Source organism: Pteronotus mesoamericanus, unplaced genomic scaffold, assembly GCF_021234165.1.
Source record: "Pteronotus mesoamericanus isolate MK-2021 breed Mesoamerican mustached bat unplaced genomic scaffold, CSHL_Meso_final contig_180, whole genome shotgun sequence".
Classification (NCBI taxonomy): Eukaryota; Metazoa; Chordata; class Mammalia; order Chiroptera; family Mormoopidae; genus Pteronotus; species Pteronotus mesoamericanus.
The window spans coordinates 5,029,435-5,049,278 of record NW_026555076.1 but is presented as its reverse complement, the minus strand read 5'-3'; the positions used below and the strand labels follow the sequence as shown (position 1 = coordinate 5,049,278).

General features: G+C 35.0%; 1 protein-coding gene across 18 annotated transcripts in view; it reads right to left on the bottom strand.

Annotated features, from left to right (window-relative positions):
- Positions 1–19,844, bottom strand: part of ADGRL3 (adhesion G protein-coupled receptor L3) — a 464,227-nt gene that overhangs the window by 75,698 nt on the left and 368,685 nt on the right. For all 18 annotated transcript variants that reach the window (XM_054566788.1, XM_054566790.1, XM_054566791.1 and 15 more), the window contains one exon: positions 19,143–19,319. In XM_054566788.1, coding sequence (XP_054422763.1) covers positions 19,143–19,319 — 177 coding nt within the window. The remainder of the gene's footprint in view (positions 1–19,142; positions 19,320–19,844) is intronic.

Genomic DNA, 19,844 nt, shown 5'->3' with positions numbered 1-19,844 from the left:
TATACACAGACTGAGAATAAGCATTTAGAATTACTATACCAATAACAGCATAAGACAGATGGTAGAACTAAGAATAGGTAAAAGCTCAAGAAAACTTCTGTGTGAAATTGCATTTTTTTCTTTATTAAATTAGTCCTGTGATCGGCATGCCTGCCATGTTCCTTGGTCTGTCCACTATCTCATTTCTGCCCTTGTTCTAAGATTGAGAACCCTATTTCAACCCTCTAGTAGTCTGCCTCCGCTCAAAGCCACTTCTGTGAAGCTTTAGAATTTACAGCGGGCCTACACATCAGTGTGCCAAGATGCTGGAGCAGAGCTGTGACATTAGCCATACCTGTCAATTCCTCTTTTCTTTCTAGGTTTCTTAAAAGGAACTGAACACCTAACTTCCATTGCTAGGGGAATGAATCAACAAATAATGATTAATTTATTCTAAAGAGTAGAAAAAAATCAGTGTTCTAGATATCTGTAGTCATAAACATGGGTACTTCTCAAAAGGCTAATAAAAAAAGATTTTATCTATTTATTTTTAGAGAGAGAGAAATAGAAAGAGAGGGAGAGAAGCATAGATGTGAGAAACATTGACTATTCCCTCTTGTGCACACCCCGGCAGGGGAAAGAACCGCTACCGAGGCACGTGCCCTGACCAGGAACTGAACCAGCAACTTTCTGCTTTGTGGGACAACAGCCGAACAACTGAGTCTCACTGCTCAGGGCCTAATAAAATATTTTATTATTTTTCTAATAAAAAAAGATCTGTATAACACGATACTATCCATGTAAAATATTAAAAGACATAAATCAATGACACTGATTTTTATGGACATGTGCCTAAATACTAAAAGTATAACATATGCATGGGAAATTAGTAGAAAGCAAAAAGATATGTTTCTAGTTGACACCTTTTTCAGCTATGTAGATGATAAACACTGATTTTTAATTTAGGATGGGAATGACTACATTTAGTTGTTTTCTACAATGCTGACTTTCCCTAAAAATACATAAACATCCAGGTCTTTCATTTTTTTTGTTTTCATTCAAATGTTACATTTTTATGTTTTATATAAAACACATATAAAGATTACTCTGAATGTGAAAATTCTTCTTACAACTGAGGTACCAGGCTGTAACTTGAATCGTAGCACTTCTCATATTGCCAGATATGACTTCACAGCTGTTATTTGATTAAAAAAAAACTGCTAGAACACTGTCAATGAAGCAGTTTTGAAATATGCCTGCATAACTCCAGATACATTTCTCAGAAGGAGCTGAAATCATGAAAGAAAACCATATAAAATTTTGCTTTAACAGCTTTGTTCTCCAGGGGATACTACTAAAGTAATGTTGGGTCTCTGATAGCTTAAATTACTTTTACTATTTGAGAGTGGAGAGTGGTTAGTGCTACCTGGTTCCCTGAACAGAGGGCTATTTGCTCTCTGCTTTGACTCAAAGGAAAGATGCTGTGATTGAGTATCAAGCACCAGCCTTCAGCACAGCAGTCTTCCGTAATGGGAAAAATCGCAGGCATAATACATTCTCAAATGTATCCCAAAGACCTAAAATACCAAAGGAAAGAAAAAAAAAGAAGCAAAAAATCCTGCACTTCTCTGCGTAGTTACCTTATTAGAAATGTATTTATTTTTCGTAATGCCTTTGCAGGTCCTTCAAAAACCCCATGCAGAGTTATTAAGAGAAGAATGTCAGATGTCAAAACAGCAGTACAAAAAGTACATAGCACTCAAAGAAAAAGTCTGGTGATCAATTCACCTTTCAGATATGACTGTCTAGCTCAGACAACATCAGTACCAGCATCTTATGTACATTCTACTGTGACAGTGGCACTCATTGAATACAACCCACAACTAGAATTTTATCAGCAACATGAAAGGAAAAGAACAATGGAGATGAAACACCAATAAGAGCTGCGATTATAGCCTTCTTTATAATCATCCACCTCTACCACATGAGAACTTCCGAGGGACCAAGCCATGAAAACCACCAAACCCCCTACAAGAAGATTCCTGATTTAATAAAACTCCTAGGTATAGGTATAACAATGTGGTCATGGACTAAGAATTCCTATTTCCAAGGTTCCATATTGGTGAGCAGTATGTAACTCAGCCACATATTACATGAATTATATGCCATTATGTGCCTTGAGATCTATTAAATCTTATACCTTGGTAATATAGTCCACCACATAGTACTAGGCTTGACACATAAAAAGTGCTTAATAAATATTTGTTTCTGAATGGTTATGATAAGTCCAATTCTAAATTGCCTTAGAGTTGAACCCTCTTATGTCAGAATGCCTTTAGCATTCATTTAATCTCAAATGTTTAAAAAGGTATCAAAGATTACAGGCCCAAAACTGAACCCCTCATCCTATCCTATCTCTCTACTCCCCACCCTCCCAAATCTGCTCTTCCCTCTGTTTTCTCCATTTCAGTAAATAGCAACTTCATCCTTTGAGATGTCCTGGCCCAAAACTTAGGGGTCATATTGAGTCTTCTTTTTCACACACTATGATCAATACATCAGGAAATCCTGTAGGTCCTGCCTTCTGATTCTGGCAGCCTCTCATCACCTCAAATACACCAAATTAGTTTAAGCCACCTGATTTTTCTTAATAGCTACTTTCTTAATTGATCTTCCTACTTTGACCCTCATGTCCCCCCTCTAAATTCATCAAAACAGAAAGTGTTTTTTTTAAAGTATGTCATATAACTCATTGATGAAAGCATCCAATGTCTCCTATCCATCTCAATAGAAGTAAAAAAAAAAAAAAAGGTCTTTACAAAGGTCAGAGAGGTACTATAAGATATATACCCCAGGGCACCATTTCCTGTTCTCCCCCTTATTCACTTCTTTCTACCCCAGTTGGCCTTCCTGTTCTCTGAATATGTCAAGGGCATTCCAGCCTCAGAGTTTTTGTAGTTGATGTGCCCTTGGCCTAGAATGCTCTTCCGAAAGACATCTGCATGGCTTACCTACTATCTTCCTTCAGTCCTTTATTCAAAGTCAGGTCACCTTCTCACGGAGGGTTTTTCTTGATTCACCCTATTTAAAATTGCAAACATCTCCCCCCATTCTATTTCTATGACTTCTCCTGAACTGTTTTTCTCCTTAGCGCTTACCTAAATTATATATTTTGTTGATACTTATTTATTGGCTGTGCCCTCCACTAGAAATACACTCCAAGAGAACAAGTTGTTTTATTGCCTCTGATTACCAATGTATCCCAGTTCCTTCAAAAGAATGTCTGCCATAGAGCGGATAAACAATTACCGTGTTGATTGAATAAATGAATCTCTTAAATTATCCTCCTCTTCTACAATGGATTTAGATTATAAACTATAAACTGTATCATGCTGCTCACTGCACAGTTTTTGGGACTCTGGCTCTTCAACCACTTGCTCTAAAATCTTGAGTATAAGCTCAGAAAGTCAGAACTGGGGAATTAGAAGGTTGTTACACCATACTATCTTAAGATATGTTGAAATGTCAAGGTGACAGAAAATTATGACAATGGAGGTAAATTATGTATAGTAGTAAGAGAACTTTAAAGGTAGTCAGCATATACGGACATGAATTTAACCTTGTCACTCTAATTTCGTAGTTATTACCTTGAACAAACTACTTACTATCAGAAGCCTCATACACATAGAGATAAAACAACTGAGGCTTTAGGTTACTCTGATGAGTGAGCAGGATAATATGTATGAAGAAAAAAAAGTCTGTGCTTCTTTCCTTTGTAATCTGACAATATTTTGTATTTGTTCATGTTTAACATCAACCTTTATATAAATAATTAAAAGTCTTGTATATGAATGATACAAGATGAATCAGAAAAATAATAACTGTAATAAGAATAAATGTCAGTGTTATTTTAACTAAGGACCCAAAACATCATTCCAACTAACTAATGAGTTACTTATATTCACTTTATAACATTGTCAGTTTAGTTAATATTATTAATACTATTTGTGCTACTGATAAATTAAGGCCCCAAAGTACCCAAAGTCATATAACGTAGGCAGATTTTAACTTCAGAATCTGAATTTCACTTTATTTTTTTAATTAATTTATTTTTTCAAATACATTTGTCTCTGCCTTCCCCCCACCACTTGCCCTTGCCCCCTTGAATTTCACTTTAATTCTATACAATTTTGTTCATGACTTCTAAATAACAGAGGACCCAATTTCACCTACACAAGTCTTCCTTAAATTATAACAACAAAAAAATCAAAACAGGTATATATTTAAAAATTTTTCCATAGTCTGTGTGATAGACTAGTATAATTCGTTGCAAAGAATGCTTGGAAAAGTCACAAAAAATAAAAATAAAGCAATAACTTAGAAAAAAATTAATTTAAGAGGAGATGGGGAAGTGTGATGGAAATTAAGATACTTTCAGGAAATTCAATGATTGTATACTCTCTATGATAAAATTTTTCATTAAAACAACACTTGTTTTTTAGGATTTCAATGAAATTTCTATTCATATATGAAAGGCCAGACATGTTGTAAAGATTACATAAAGTTTATGATTTTCCTTATTTGTTTTTACCTCAAGAACTCTCCTTTGTCCCATTATTATGGGTTTACTGAGTAACTCAAACACTGCAAAAGGGCAAATGCCACATTGGGGGAAACAATATGGCTAAAACAATGACATTTTCTAGTCATGCTGTCAGTGTGAAACTCGCACTATACCTATAAGTGCATTTAAAGAAACTAAGTCCACATTCATGGAAAAGAAAAATGTGATTTTACCTCATGATTTACAGATAATCCAATTAGAGTATACTAAGGCTTTCTGTGCAAATCTTGATATTTCTAACTTTATTATCCAAAAAACTAGTCAGCAAACAATATGGAGAATGAGATTTTGAAATGGTTTTCATTTTAAGTAATGGGGCATGAAATGTATGAATTGATTTTGAACCCCTCTGGATATTGTTTTCTTTTTAAAAAAAATAATTTTAGAAAGTTGCACTTTCCAAACACTGCTTGAACAATCATGTTACTGGAGGTAGCAGCTAGTAATGAGCAGCCAGAAAGTAAAGCAGGGCCCCCGCCATTACAATCGCACAAAGAACTTAAAACAGGAGTCGGGAAACAAACGGAAGTCACGTCTCTCCAATTAACGCAGCAGTCCTGAGTCTGGTCTGGTAAGATTGCCAGGAGGACCGAATGCCACAAGCAGGGATAGCGCAGGAGAAAGGGAGTCCTTGAGACTCCGTGCTGGGAGAGGGGGCCTCTGTAACACTTTCACTAACTGAGAAAGAAAGCCTTTGTAGCTGTACATTATTCCCAAGGTTTAGAAGGGAAAGAAAGAGGGAGAACCTAGAAGCTGACAAAGGTATATAACCCCTGAGCTCCAATAGCTGGCGTACTTAGGTTAGCTAAATACCCACTTGTAGTCTCAGCTCAAGTGTACTGAACAAATTTACTAACAACTTTACTTCCTCTATTCATGGGGCATTTAGACCAGCTGGGTGCCTCCCTGCAGTGCTGTGCTAGTGCTTCCTAAGGAAACTTGCTTTCTTACTTCCACTATATGTGTTTTTCTTTCGCTTGAGCCCTTCTCTTGCGAGAGAGTCAGGAACCGAGAAGCAAGTTCCAGGAGGGCCCTGACTCAAGTCTCTCCCCAATAACAATTACCCTATAATAATTATTAACACTGCACCAGGAATCATCAAAAACCTGTTTTACTATCTGCATAATATTATTTTAGTGTTGAGTCAAATTTCTTAAAGCACAACAGTATGATTTTTAAATTGCCTCTTAAACATACATTGTTCTGAAATATTTGTAATATGGCTAAAATGAGTTTTTCTTTTTTGTAAACCTAGGAACACTTGATTTGTTACTAATGTATCACATAAGCATTAAGGCATTTGTTTGTACAGCGATTTTCACTGAAGCCAGTAAGGTTACGAAAGGCCTACTTTTTGAAAAATGTGGCATGGACTCTAGGAAGTAAGTTCTTAGTATTGCTCTAAGTCCTGGGAACAATGTCATCAGACACAAAGGTCACCCCACAAATGCTTGGGAAAATAAAGGGCTCAATGGTCTAAAGAAAGTAGGATTTACTTTTCAGAAAAGGACGAAGGTCAAAGTTGAGTAACAGTAAAAAGAATAATATGACTGTATTTCTTATGATTTTTGTAGTAAATAAACCAAAAAAACTCAGCAACAATTTCAAATGTGTGTCAAATTGACAAAAAAGCAATCTAAATCTTTTCAGGCTTGAATTGTTAGGAGACAAACACAAGCAAAGAAAGGACACATAAAAAACATTCATATTTAATTGTCCTCTAGATTTAATAAAACTTATTCAGCAAATCTCTTTAATATCAGAAGCATAGCATGGCATACTCTAAGTTACTGAGATTTTTATTGCTTTGAAATTTTTAAAAATTTTAACTCCCACCACATCCGGTGAACCAGATCTTCAATATCCATAATGAATGAAATGGAAAAGAAAATGTGGAAATTTAGTGTCTTACATTAGCTGAGAATTATACACAGATAATAGGTGGGAGAAAAAGGTAGATTGAAGTTGACAAACAAACAAAAAAAATGGTTAGTGATCAGTAAAATATTTCTTTTGGAAATTAACTAATAAAGCAATAAGTACGAAAAAGATTTCAGGAGTATCTGGGGTCTTTTAAAGCGTCTGGGTTGAGGGTAAGAAGTGAAACTAGACAGAAAGTTCTGTAAATAACATATCTGAGGTGGGTACAGTGCTGCTGCTTCTGATGATGATTAAAAAAAATTTTTTTTTGTTACTCTCTTACAGTTGTCCTAATTTTCCCCCCTTTGCCCTCCTCCACCCATCCCACCCCCTACTTTCACAGTCAATCTCCACACTGTGGGCCATGTCTATGGGTAATTCATACATGTTCTTTGACTAGTCCCTTTCCCATCTTTCCACCATTATCTCTCTCCCCACCCCCGCCCCCACCCCGCACCAGTTGCTGTAAGTCTGTTCCATTTTTCCATGCCTCTGGTTCTGCTTTGCTCGTTATTTTGTTCATTAGATTCCTCTTATAGGTGAGATCATATGGCACTTCTCTTTTACCGACTCTCTTATTTTGCTTAGCATAATAGTCTCCAGTTCCATCCATGCTGTCGCAAACTGCAAGAGTTCCTTCTTTCTGCTGCATAGTATTCCATTGTGTAAATGTACCACAGTTTTTTGATCCACTCACTTATTGATGGGCACTTAGATTGCTTACAGCACTTGGCTATCATAAATAGTGCAGCTATGAACATAGAGGTGCATAAGTTTTTTGAATCAGTGACTTGGGATTCTTAGTGTATAATCCCAACAGTGTAATCACTGGGCCAAAAGGCAGTTCCTTTTTTTAGTTTTTTGAGGAAATTCCATACTGTTTTCCACAGTGGCTGTACTAGTCTGCACTCCCACCAACAGCACACTAGGGTTCCCTTTTCTCCACATCTTTGCTGGTACTTGTTTGTTGATTCATTAATGATGGCCATTCAGACTAGTATGAGGTGATATCTCACTGTCATATTCTATTAGGAGTGCTTATTTACTTTGTTAGGGTACTCAACCCTACGAAACACTATGATATGATAATACTCTTTCCAATTTACACATGAAAAGGCAGAAGCACAGAAAATAAGTAATTTACCCAAGAACATTATACTAGTATGCAGTAGAGATAGAATTAGTGGTAGGGTGACCAACTGCCCAGGTTTCCTCAGAATGTCTTTGTTTAAACAGTTATTTTGCATCCTGGGAAAGCCCTCTCTAAGACACAAAAAAATTTCAAAGATCAGAGAGGGGCATAGGAGTTTAAATGAAAAGTACAAAATCCATATGAGAGCCTAGGGTATAGACATTTAAAAGAAAAGTACAAAATCCATATGAGAAAATAGAAGCTGGAAGCAACACTATTTTTAGTGTCAAATGGATGTAGTATCAATTATCCACATTCCTTAGTGACTGCTGCTGTTTTTCACTCTGGCTATTGATGTTGGCAATCATGATTTGACATTCCCAGTATTGGATCGTTCATCGCTGCACCTCTCTGTTGCGATCCTGAGTTCCTCTTTGACTTCGGATTTACTGTTGTGTTTTGTATCAATACTGTGTTACTCTAATTTATAACACTGAATACTGAATCACATTTTCTAATAGCTTGATAAAACTGAGAATGATATAATAACGTAATAATACTGAAAAAAGAAGGTGAATGTATTTTATTTTAAAGATTCATGGAAAGACACACAAAACTAGATTAGAGAGATAATCAAAATAGAGCATACTGTACAACATGCAGAAATGACTCTGGGACCCTGCATGCAAGAAGGTTGTGTGAATGTGCACACCAAGGTTGAATCTCACAAGTCTAGGGTGAGACAGGCCCGTTTTTGTAAAATCAGAAGTGTTTCTTTTTTAATCTTCTCACAAAAGACACCAATGCTGAGTTGAAATTAAGCATTGTGGAATAAGCTTCAGTAGATCACAAGAATACACACACATTATTGTTTTGTTTCCTGGATTTGCCTGTGCATCTGAGTAAAGTCACTTTTCCTGATTTAGAGGATGCAACTAAAATGTTCTGTGGGTGAACAAAAGGTGAAACTTTCACAACCAACATTTTGGCTTCTTATAGTGTAGAGCTGATTCTGTCAGATCTTTCTAAAGATCATGCTTTCTAAAGTATATCAAGTAATGTGTTGAATTGTAGCAATAAAATAATGATTTTCCTTTAGTTCTTATGTACTTTAATTTGAAAAATTTAATTTCAAATCACCTTCTTTATTTCTATAAAGATTTTAATAAAACTTCAGAAGACATAAAAAAATTGATACCTTCATCAACTGTAAAGTAGACTTTGCTCATCTATCTGCATATTCAACAAATAGTGCAAATGTAAATTCTAGAAAACTCCACTCCACCTACAAATTCATTATATAATAAAATGAACAGTTCATACCTACTCAACGTCCAATACATCTTACAGACAAGGCTGATAAAAAATGGATGTGATTTGTTTACCTGTGGTAATAAAGTTTTGTAGTGAAATATTTTGGTCACTTTTCAGTTTCCTCAAAATGTGCAGAAGAACGTAACAGGCTTTTTACTTTCTAGAAATGGAAGGAGACAGTTTTCTGAGACATGTGCCTACAAGACTGCTATCATTGTCTGGCCATAGAAAAATATTAAAATATTGGCCTTCTGTAAAATTATATTTTCAAAATATGTGATAAAAAGAATTTCTTTCTCTAATCTTGAAATATATGGCAGATGAGAATGAAGAAAAAGGTTATAGTAAAAGAAATTTATATGATGTTTCTCTAAAACTGTGTGATGAGCTCCAAACAGGCCATAAGGAAAAAGATGAGCTAACTTTACTTGAGCTGTATGAAGTTGTGCAGTCAAGATAAAACTCATACAGAGAAAAAAACATGACCTATTTTGGGGATTTAAGATAGTTTCCAAAATATATCACCAGAAAAGAACAGTTAGGTTAAATAGGACTTCCTCATTTCTTTATTAAAACTGTAACATAGTGGAAATTCAATATAGGTTCCATAATGCAAAATTACCTCAGTGCTTTAAAACCATTATCCCTGATAGTATTTTACCTCATGTTGACATCCAATATGCTTGGAAGCATTTAAAAATAATGAACATTATGGACATTGACAGCCTATATGATGAATTCACAGATGTGAAGGAACAGATTGACAAACAGCTGATCTACCAGAACACGCCTATGGGTAGAAAGTAGATGGCCATTTTTAGAGAGCTGGAGACTCATTCCTACAAGCCTAATACTACCAATTGTCACTCTTAAGAAGTAATAACATGTGTGTGTAATGACTTATTTCATATTAAATACACTTTTGATCCTTTAGTGTTATTTCCCAGTTGCCTCTTTAAGACGTCGACCACCCCTACTGGTGGCCGAATACTCCACGATTTAACTATCAGTGGAAAGGACCACAGATCCTCTTTGGTCAATGAGACAATAAGAGCCAACATTAAATTTTATAAAATTAGCATCTTAAAAGCTCCAAAGTTCCATGAATTGGACTTTTAAATTATAAAGCAATGGACCATAGAAGATCTTTAAATAACAATACTTATACTTTTAAAATATTTATAAGTTGACCTTATTGCCTATCTTAGAAAGTTATATATATATAACTTTTGGGAAATGTAGCCTAATCCCTCTAGAGTACAGTAGTTCTCTAGTTTTACCACCATGTTTACTAGACACAGTAGAATGAAAAAGGCCAGGAAAAAATTATAAAAAACAAACGAACAACAAAACGCTGAATACTATCAATGTTTAAAAAAATGGCAAAATTTTGTGATCTGAAACAGAGTACAGTTAGTAAACACATCAACTTAGGAACAATTCAGTTATTACTAAAAGCAGTATAACAAATTGAGGATATTTATAGAACATTAGGATAGAAAAAGGTTTTTATACGTGTTTTGTTTGCTTGGTTGGTTGAATACACTTTATTAAACATGGGTAAATTGGGTGAGTACATCCATTATAATGAAAATAATAAAAAAAATTTCAGTTTTGAGTTAATGCTAAAATTCAGCTCACTAATTAAGAAACAACCCAATCAATGAAAAAGATTATGTGCACTTGGTATTGACTGATGATTGTATTTAAAACTGAATTTGGTGGTGCTGACTTTGTGGGATTTCACAGTGTCTATGTAAACAACCTTTTGGAGATCTGGGAAGTTATATGTAGTTATGATAATATCTTGCTAAAAATCCATTATTTGACAATTTCATTGTGAATAAAAAGTCTTGCTTTGAGAAGCAAGGCAAACACTAGCTTAAATTTCTTTTTTCAGAAAAAGCTTACCTGGATAGAGGTAGATAAATGATTATTTATTATTAAAAGCTCAAATATTTTGGCCCTAACAGTTTACCTTTTCCCAAGACCTCCAGGGTCGAGAGTCCAAGGGCTCTGAGGACAGTAAAGCAAATAGTAAATTTAACAAATTATATTTTTAGGCTTTATAATTCTTAATATAATTTTGTTATTCAGTCCCTAAAATAATCTTTAGATAATGTTAAAAAATTTTAATAGTGTCATCTACCCAATTAAAAGTGGGAACTGGGAGTTCAGATAATTTGCTGAAGAACAGGAGGCAGTTACTTAACATGAATATGGATCCTGAATCTCCTGATTTTTTATTCTTATTCCAACTACCCTTCAGATTACAAACTGGGCAAATAAATCTTGATAGCAATATCTGTTGTGATTGTGATGTTTTGGATTAAATGAGAGAGCATAAGTAGACATTAAAAAAATATTTATTCCTATTATTACTGGACAAGCAGGGGCCCTTCTGAGGGTTGGAGTCCTCACCCAATCTCTTCTTTTTAAAATCTCCGCAAATTTGTTTACTTCTTTCTTATTAAATATTTCTCACTATAATTTCAGGTTCATATTTATCTCTTATTTTTAGCCAAGCTTATTTAATGAAAATTATTTAAAAACCTAAAAACTGGTAAGGATAAGGACCCAAGCTGCCTGTAAGACTGTAAGTTTCTGTACTTAAAAATTCTGCTACAACTCAGAAATAAAACAATCAGCAAAAGAATGTTGATACTAAAGAATATAAAATTTGCTAAAAACTATGTGATAAAACCATAAAAATCTAAACTTGCTTCATGCTACTTCAACTCTGCCACTCTCGTTTTGCTTCAGCAATTAAGTCACTTCATCTAGAGCACCTTCCCCGACCCTCTTGGTCAAGTTAAGGCTTTTCCCCCACGTGTTTCTGCATTATCCTCTACAACGATAAGACATTGCTCACAAGACACAGATTTTGCTAATTACTTATCTATATTACTAATTAGCCTTAAGCTTTGCTTGTGACAAAGACGGTACTCAACTATTTAAGGAACAAAAAAGGGTGGACTAGGCATATTACATTTTTAAAAAATGGAGATTAATAAAGTTTTCAAATATGTTTTCACAGGTGCCTCTTAATTACAAAAAGGTCAATATTCCTGTAGAATGTTACTTTAACCAAGTCATCAAACAGTAACTCCAATAAGGGGCCACTTGATGCAATGGAAGGTATACAGCTTCTCCTACATCACATGTCAAATGTGTTTAACCTGAATCTAATTATGAGAAAACAATCAGGAAGATTGCAACTGTGTAACATTCTACAGGACAAATGACCTGGATTCTACAAAATGGCATTTTCATGAAAAATTACATGCAGGAAGGCTTGTACATTAAAGAAGACAAAAGAGATTTGGCAACTAAAAGATACTGGTCCTGCATGGAAAAACAACGGCTTTAGAGGATGCTATTGTGGTAGGTGGCAACTCGTTGTATGGATTATATAATCTATAATAGCATTTATTTAATGTTAAATTTCTTGTGTGTTAATGGTAGAAAGAGAATGTCTTTGTTCATAAAACATTTGCTAAAGTATTTAAGAATTAAGTATTATAAGGTCAGAAATTTCCTTTCAAGAAGTCAAACAATATAGCAACATATTTCACACCATCATACACAGAAAGGTGGCAGTCAGATGTGTCAAAAATTAAATGCAAATTCAGAAAAAGGGGTAGATGAATGTTTATTGCTCCACTTTTCAAATTTTCTATAAAAGCTCTGTAAAAAGAGAGATGGAAAAAGTAATAAAAAATTTGTCATAGTTTATATTTCTCCAAATCCATAGTTTCAGCTGCTCTCTATAGCTAATTTTGGATATATCTCTTCCTTTTAGACACTCAAGAAGACATAATATAATCTAGGTGCCGATCTCTCTTCTCAAACACAGATGCAAAGAATATCCTTCTCTCTCTCACCAGGTAGGTTACTTTTACTCTCTTCCTTCCTACCCTGTGCAGAGATAAGCAGAGGGGAGAATTTATAGAACTTTCCTCTTGTTCCTTTAATAATTTCCCCTGCTAACAGCGACTTACTGGAAATGAAACTAAAGAGGCAATCGGCAATTGGTGTTCCTTTGTCGCATGGGGGAAGTAATATGGCAACAGCACTCTTTATATTTGTTATCTGACAAAGGACATTAGAGTTGAGGTCTTGTGGCCTTCCAGGGGCCATGGCGGTGGGAAAAATCTTTTTCCCATTACATCCATTTATATTTTGAAATTCCTGTCTTATTCCTGTTACTCAAAAGTAATATAAAATTCTAAAAACCCTCCCTAGAAATTAAAAGGTATGTGTTTGCAAGTTTCTGGTATGGGTGACGGGGTGTGGGCAGGTGAAGAAGGTGGCAGTTGTCATTCTTTTATTAACTAAAAGGGATCTATTACTCTTGGTAGTTTGAACAAAAATTTAAACAACTTGAGAATATATAAAATTGTTACAGACTTAGTCATAGGTATTTAAGACTCCAGAATAAATATGCTAAATGTCTGAGAGAACTTAAAATTCAAGGGGACTAACACATAAAGATAAACTACCTTGCAAAATATATATTTCTCACTGTAAAATCTAATTCACACTTTTCGAAAGTATATGCCAGCTTGGCCAAAAAGTTTGTTTTTTCTGTAAGATGGCTCTAGTAGCAGTGTCTTTAACCTCAGTCAAAGCAATTTTGTTAGATTGCATTGTGACAGCAGTCATAGCATGCATTTAAAAAAATTATGAAATATGAGTTCCTTCAGGGTGAATTTTTGTGTAGCCATTTTAACATCGAAGATGGATGAAAATAAGCAACATTTTCAGCATAATATGCTTTATTATTTCAAGAAAAGTAAAAATGCAACTGAAATACACAAAAAAGATTTGTGCAGTGTATGGGAAGGTACTGTGACTGATCGAATGTGTCAAAAGTGGTTTGCGAAGTTTCGTGCTGGAGGTTTCTCACTGGACAATGCTCCATGGTCGGGGAGACCAGTTGAGTTGATAGCGATCAAATAGAGACATTAATTGAGAACAGTTAACATTCTACCATGCAGGAGAGTACTGGCATACTCAAAATATCCACCTCAATAAAGTTATTGGCAAAAATGAAAAATGTGTCTTTTATTTTATATAGATAAAACTATATGGACTTTTTGGCCAACCAAATATTTCATTTAAGGTCAGGGCATGGCTTCAGTTTCCTTTTAAATAAATATATATTAAATTGGTAGATCTCCTTCTTAGCAGACGTATATCAAATTGGTAGATGTAAAACATTAAATATATTACATGTGTATATGACAGATCATGCGGTTCCTCTGCTCAGAACTCTGCACTGAAGTAAAACCCACACCCAAAGTCCTTCAGATCACCTACAAAGTCTTTTGTCCTAGACCCTCTGGCTTTTTCTGCTAACATACTTTCTCTCTAACTGTTTCCATTCTAATACCACTTTTCTCCCCATGCAATTCCTCCAACCCATCAGGCTCACCCCTAGTTAAGGGTTTTGCTTTTGTTCCATTTTCCTGGAAGAATCTTTCCCCAGATGATCTTCATTGCTGATTCTCTCACATCTCTCTGTTTTTAACACTGAGCTTAGAGTATAGCGGAGCAGGTGGACAATAAAATTTCATACTAGTAAATAAAGAACATCAAATTTAAATAAATCTATGAAGGACATATATCCTTATAAAACTATTCAATGAGAAAATTCAAGAATAATTCTTGGTTCAAAAAAAGCTATCGTTATTTAATATAAAGTTATTCAAGATACTTAATATAGCAAAATATTACATTTTTTGAAACTATTTTGTTTTTATGAAATAATTCCATATTTGGAGGGTAATCAAATCATCAGTTATCTAATTTTGTCCCTAAATAAATATACTGTTTAAAGTACTATATATGTTATGATTTTTAATCTCTAATTCCCCCTTAATTCCATCACATATAAATGGCAAAACATAAAAGTAACATAAGTATTTTGGAATGGAAATGTACAACCTTTAGCATCATACAATAGACATTTTATTTTTTACTAATGAAATCACTTCCTAAGCTTAAAGTAATATTTCCTTTTGGACTTTCAGGAATAAAGACATTTCCTTTTGAAAAATAAGTACTTTCATGTGAATCTTCAAAACCTTGCACTGTAAAACTACCTCATGTTTTATTCTAGCTTAGAAAAAGTCTGTCTATAAAATTTCTGGCACACTTAATCCATGGTACGAATTTAAAATTTTCCAAATTGTCATTGTTTTGAATTAATACTAAATTAGGAAAGAAATACAGTAACTTTAAATAGCAAGATCAATGTCTACTCTTGGACAGGCATGAAGTTAGGGTGGGGGCAATAAGATATACTAAGCTAAAGAAAGAGAGAGAGAGGAGTATAAGCATCAAACTAGAGGAAGTGAAGCCTATTAAAGGTTAAAAAATTAACATCAAGTTAAACTGACAGAAAAGATTAGAGAGGCTTTTTATTTTATTATCTCCCAAAGAATTATAATTTCAGTAGAGGAAAGAGGTGATATGAATCGTTAGATCCTTTCTAAAGAACTTATTTCTAAAGTTCTACAAAACCATAGTAGAAATGTTAATTAGTCAATTTGAAATTTATGCTCCTATAAACTAAAATACTCCTCCTACAAATGGTGTTCACCAAAAAAAATTACTAGTAAGAGAAGAGATACTCATTTCAATTTAGTGTGTATACCATTCTGCTGAAAAACAAAAAAAAAAAAACCCAAACCCTGTACATGATTCCCAATAATGGAAATGTTTTAAAATATCATAAATACTATCTGAGTTTAGTATAGAATCACATTACCTAAATATATGTAATGACTATTTTTCTGTCTCCAAGAAAAGACAATCATGTGTTTCCTTAAACAACAGAAGAAGAGGCAACTGAGAAGTGATTAAATAGGTTGTGTTGCCACCTTGGGAGACAAGCATCACCCTCCTTCTCATACCTGCCTGAACTGATCTAGCTGTAAAATCTCTCTCAGCACCACATTCAAAAATCAGTGTCAACCCTTTTCTGCCTTGATAAACTATACGTTCACTGAGGCTGGGGCATGGTTAGCTTTACTCCCCACAATATTTTGTGGGGATGTGGTAATATGAAATTTTAAAAAGAATGGGAAAGGAAAGCATCTTTGAGAAGGTGACACAGGAGCAAAGACTTGACCGAGATGACTCTTAACTGCAATGTTTTTGTGGAAAGTCAATGAGACGGGTTTGTTTGAAGCCAAGTGAGCAAGGGGAAGAGGAGTAGGAAAGGAGGTCAAGAGACGGTAATGCAGCCAGGGTTTGGAATTTTGCTCTTATTGAGATAAGGAGTCCTTCAGATTGGATCAAAGTATGAACTACCTAATTTGCATTATAAAGGGGTTACAGAACTGCTTTTTGAGAATGAATCAGAGGAGTGATACAGTCTGACTCACATTTTAAGAGTATCTTTTTGGGCATTATGCTGAGAATAAACTTAAGGGGACAAAGAGGAATGAAGGGAGATCAATTAAGGGGCTGTGGCTACAAATCAGAGGAGAGATGATAGTGGCCTGAATCTAGGTGGTAGTGATGAAGGTGCTGAGAAGTTGTCAGATGCTGAACCTGGCAGGAAACACTTACAGGGATGGGTGAGAGGATGGATGGAAAAATACAAAACAAACCAATCAAAGATTTAGTTTTGGGGCAGGTCATCGAGACGGACATTACTAAGATGAAAAGAACTCAGATGAGAGAATAACAACAGTGTAGTTCTAGAATTGTGGACTTGCTAGAAGTCTAGGTAGACATGTAAAGTCAGCAGTTGAATCTCTGAGTCTGTAGTTAAGAAATGGAGACAGACACCTGGAATCTGAGATGCTGTTTAGAGCCATATGACTACGTGAGATCACCTACGGAGAAAGAACTTATAGGGCCTAGACTACATCTAGAATAACACTCTGGACCAGAGCAATTACAAGAGGTCATGGAGATGAAGAGGAGCCAGCAAAAGAAGCCAAGAAGGATGAGTTCCTGACGAGGGAAAGAAGAGAGAATGATGAACCCAAGGCAAAGTGAAGAAAAGTTACAAGAATGTGGTAAACACAAATTATCCACAAGTTACCTGACTAAATACATCCAACCCACCCTTCAGAGCTGGGTACTTTTTGAAAAGCTCTTAGCGAAGTCCCGCCTTTGTTAGATGATCCTCTTCTGTGTTCCTACATCACAGTGTTAACCTCAATAATAATACTTATCAGAGTTATAAATGCACTTTCACTTTGGCCTTTGCCTTCCCTTCAAATATGAGTTCCTGGAGGACCAGAAGCTTCACTGTAATGTGGAATCTAGAAATATCTCTTGCAGATTAGAGAAGGAAGTTATGTTTATTGAGAACTTACTAGGCAGCAGGCAACTTGTCAATACCTCTAACTCAGGTATTCAGAAAATGGTAATAAAGAATGAAGGAAGTGCTGAAGGAACAGCAGAGATCACACAGATGATAGATAAGGGCAGTTCCATACACAGGCAGAGCCTGGAGTGAAGACCCACACATCAGGGAACCACAGCTTAATAACAATAGCTCAAGACTACTCAGCTAACTGTTCTTGCTCTTTTTCCAAGATTGTCAACCAAATTCTTGAAAATAATTTTGTTTCTGTTACCAATTTACCTGCAGAGTTAGAAAGTGACAACTACAAATGTGAATAAGTGTTCCAACTAGCTGCTGTATTTCTCACTGTGCATGAATAAATTAGTGTTCTGTTTTAAACATTAGTCTAATGAAGATTTGGTCAGTGTGTTAACTCTTTGGACTTCTAGGTATGATCAGTCTGCTTGCTTCCTGTTGTTCAAGTGTCAAAATCATGCTGTAAAATCAAAATGGGATCGACTTAGGCAATCGTAAGAGTATGTGATACAGGAAATCTAAGACATACATACTGTGTGACTGACTGCTAAAGGAAAATATTGATTTCCATTTATTATTTCTCTTGTTGACACACAATAATGGTCACAGTCAAGATTCTTGTATAATAGATTGGGTAGATGTTGTTATGCAATGAACAGAGCAAAATGATATTTGTTGTTGCTTCAAATGTGGTCTCTTTTTTCGGAGTTAGAATTTATTCTCAAAGCTGAAAAATAGAATCCCGGAGCCATACTAATATATTCCAAGTTTAAATCTAACATTTGTTAGTGCAGCCAAATTGCTAAGCTAGATCAATTTTCGATGCCCTGACAAATGTGTTTGTAGTCCTTTAAAGACCAAAATGTGAACTGTGCTGACACAGCTAAGGCAATTTACTCTTAAGGCGTAACTTGGCTTGCATTTGGTCTCCCTCTGGGATACTTGTACCATCTTTAAATTCAACGGTGTCAAAGAAAATTTTGGATGGAAATATTTGGATCAATGACAACAGGTAGATAAACCTTTGCTACAGTTTTCCCTCTTATAAATTTGTTACGCACTAATACTTCCTCTATATTTACCAACACCAGGGGGATGAGAGAAGAATTCATAAGTGTATAATTTCTTATTAATGACTCATATATCAATCGCTATACACAAGTTAATCAGCACTTTGTATTTTTATGTCCTGAATATAACTGAAATTTAAATCCTCTTCACACCCTCCATGATAGCCAGAGCCATGCTGGGAAAAGACCAATGCTGCCAAGTTAGCAATGTTCCTGACTTTGGAAACTACCATATGGATTTTTCCTTAGGGTAGTGTCTTCCGGAATGGACAAAACCCATTATGTTATATTAGAGTTGCCAAGCTCTCTCCATTACTATGCATTTTGCCTTGTGCTTCATGGCTGCTTTCCCAAGAGTCATTTTGACAGAATTTATACCCACGCATAGTTCCTTAGTCTTCTACATATCAGATCCCAGCTCCTAATTTTACCATCCTGGCTTTTGGTCCTGGGGTCCTTTCTTGCCCTGTTCATGAGGTCTGATGTTTATTCAGATAATATAAAAGCAGGGGAGAGACTAAACAAAGTATTATAAGCAAACTTTAATTTTATGAATGATGTTGATAATAGGGAAAAATAAAGGTACTTCAAATCACCTAGGAGTATATGAGTTGAACACTAGGAAGTTCCTGAATAGAAATACTATGGGAAATAGAAAAACTCTAAAGTGAGACATAAGACTGGCCCAAAGAGTTAGGACAATTTACAGTTACTGTCCTGATTATATGCAGTTTTATTTCATGGTATATATCTTACCTTAACTTCTACATGTGCCATCAGTACTGCAAAATTGGTTAGGTGGTTACAAGAGCATGTAGTATGTGTCTTATTTGTTGTCAGAAGCCGACAGCCTTGAGTTGACCAATAACCCGTCATTGTGCGCTTGGAATAGCTCCAAAATGAACAGTTTGGGTTGAAATTTTCCTCGGACTGCTACAGGGGAAAAAAATCAATGAAACCAATAACTACTTTATGATCACATAAATTAGGTAGACTTTTTTTTACATCAAAACAGCTTCATACTCTGTTACAATTCTTGAGAAGATGTCTACCAATATTTTCCTATTAAGTAGGGCTCATCAAGTCTAAGAAAATTTGTTGTTGCCTATTCCCCCCTGGTTAAGGATGAGTTTACTTTTTCAAAAATTAATATTTAAGTAATGCTAATAGCAATGTCTCAGCATCATATCAATTAACTTCAAAGTAAAGTATCTTACAGAGTAAAAAAGTCAATTGCTTTAAACAATGAACTTCCAAAAGGACGGTCTTTAGAAATCTGTGTTCAATTTACAATACAATCTTAATATAACACAAAAGTATAACTACACACAAAGATATACTTACTTGTAACATCCTATGTGAAGCCATGTCCAATTCTACTGAACATATTGCTAGTTCTTTTTAATTATGGAGAGACATTTATAAATCTATCTATAAATGTTTTTGTCATAAGGCATT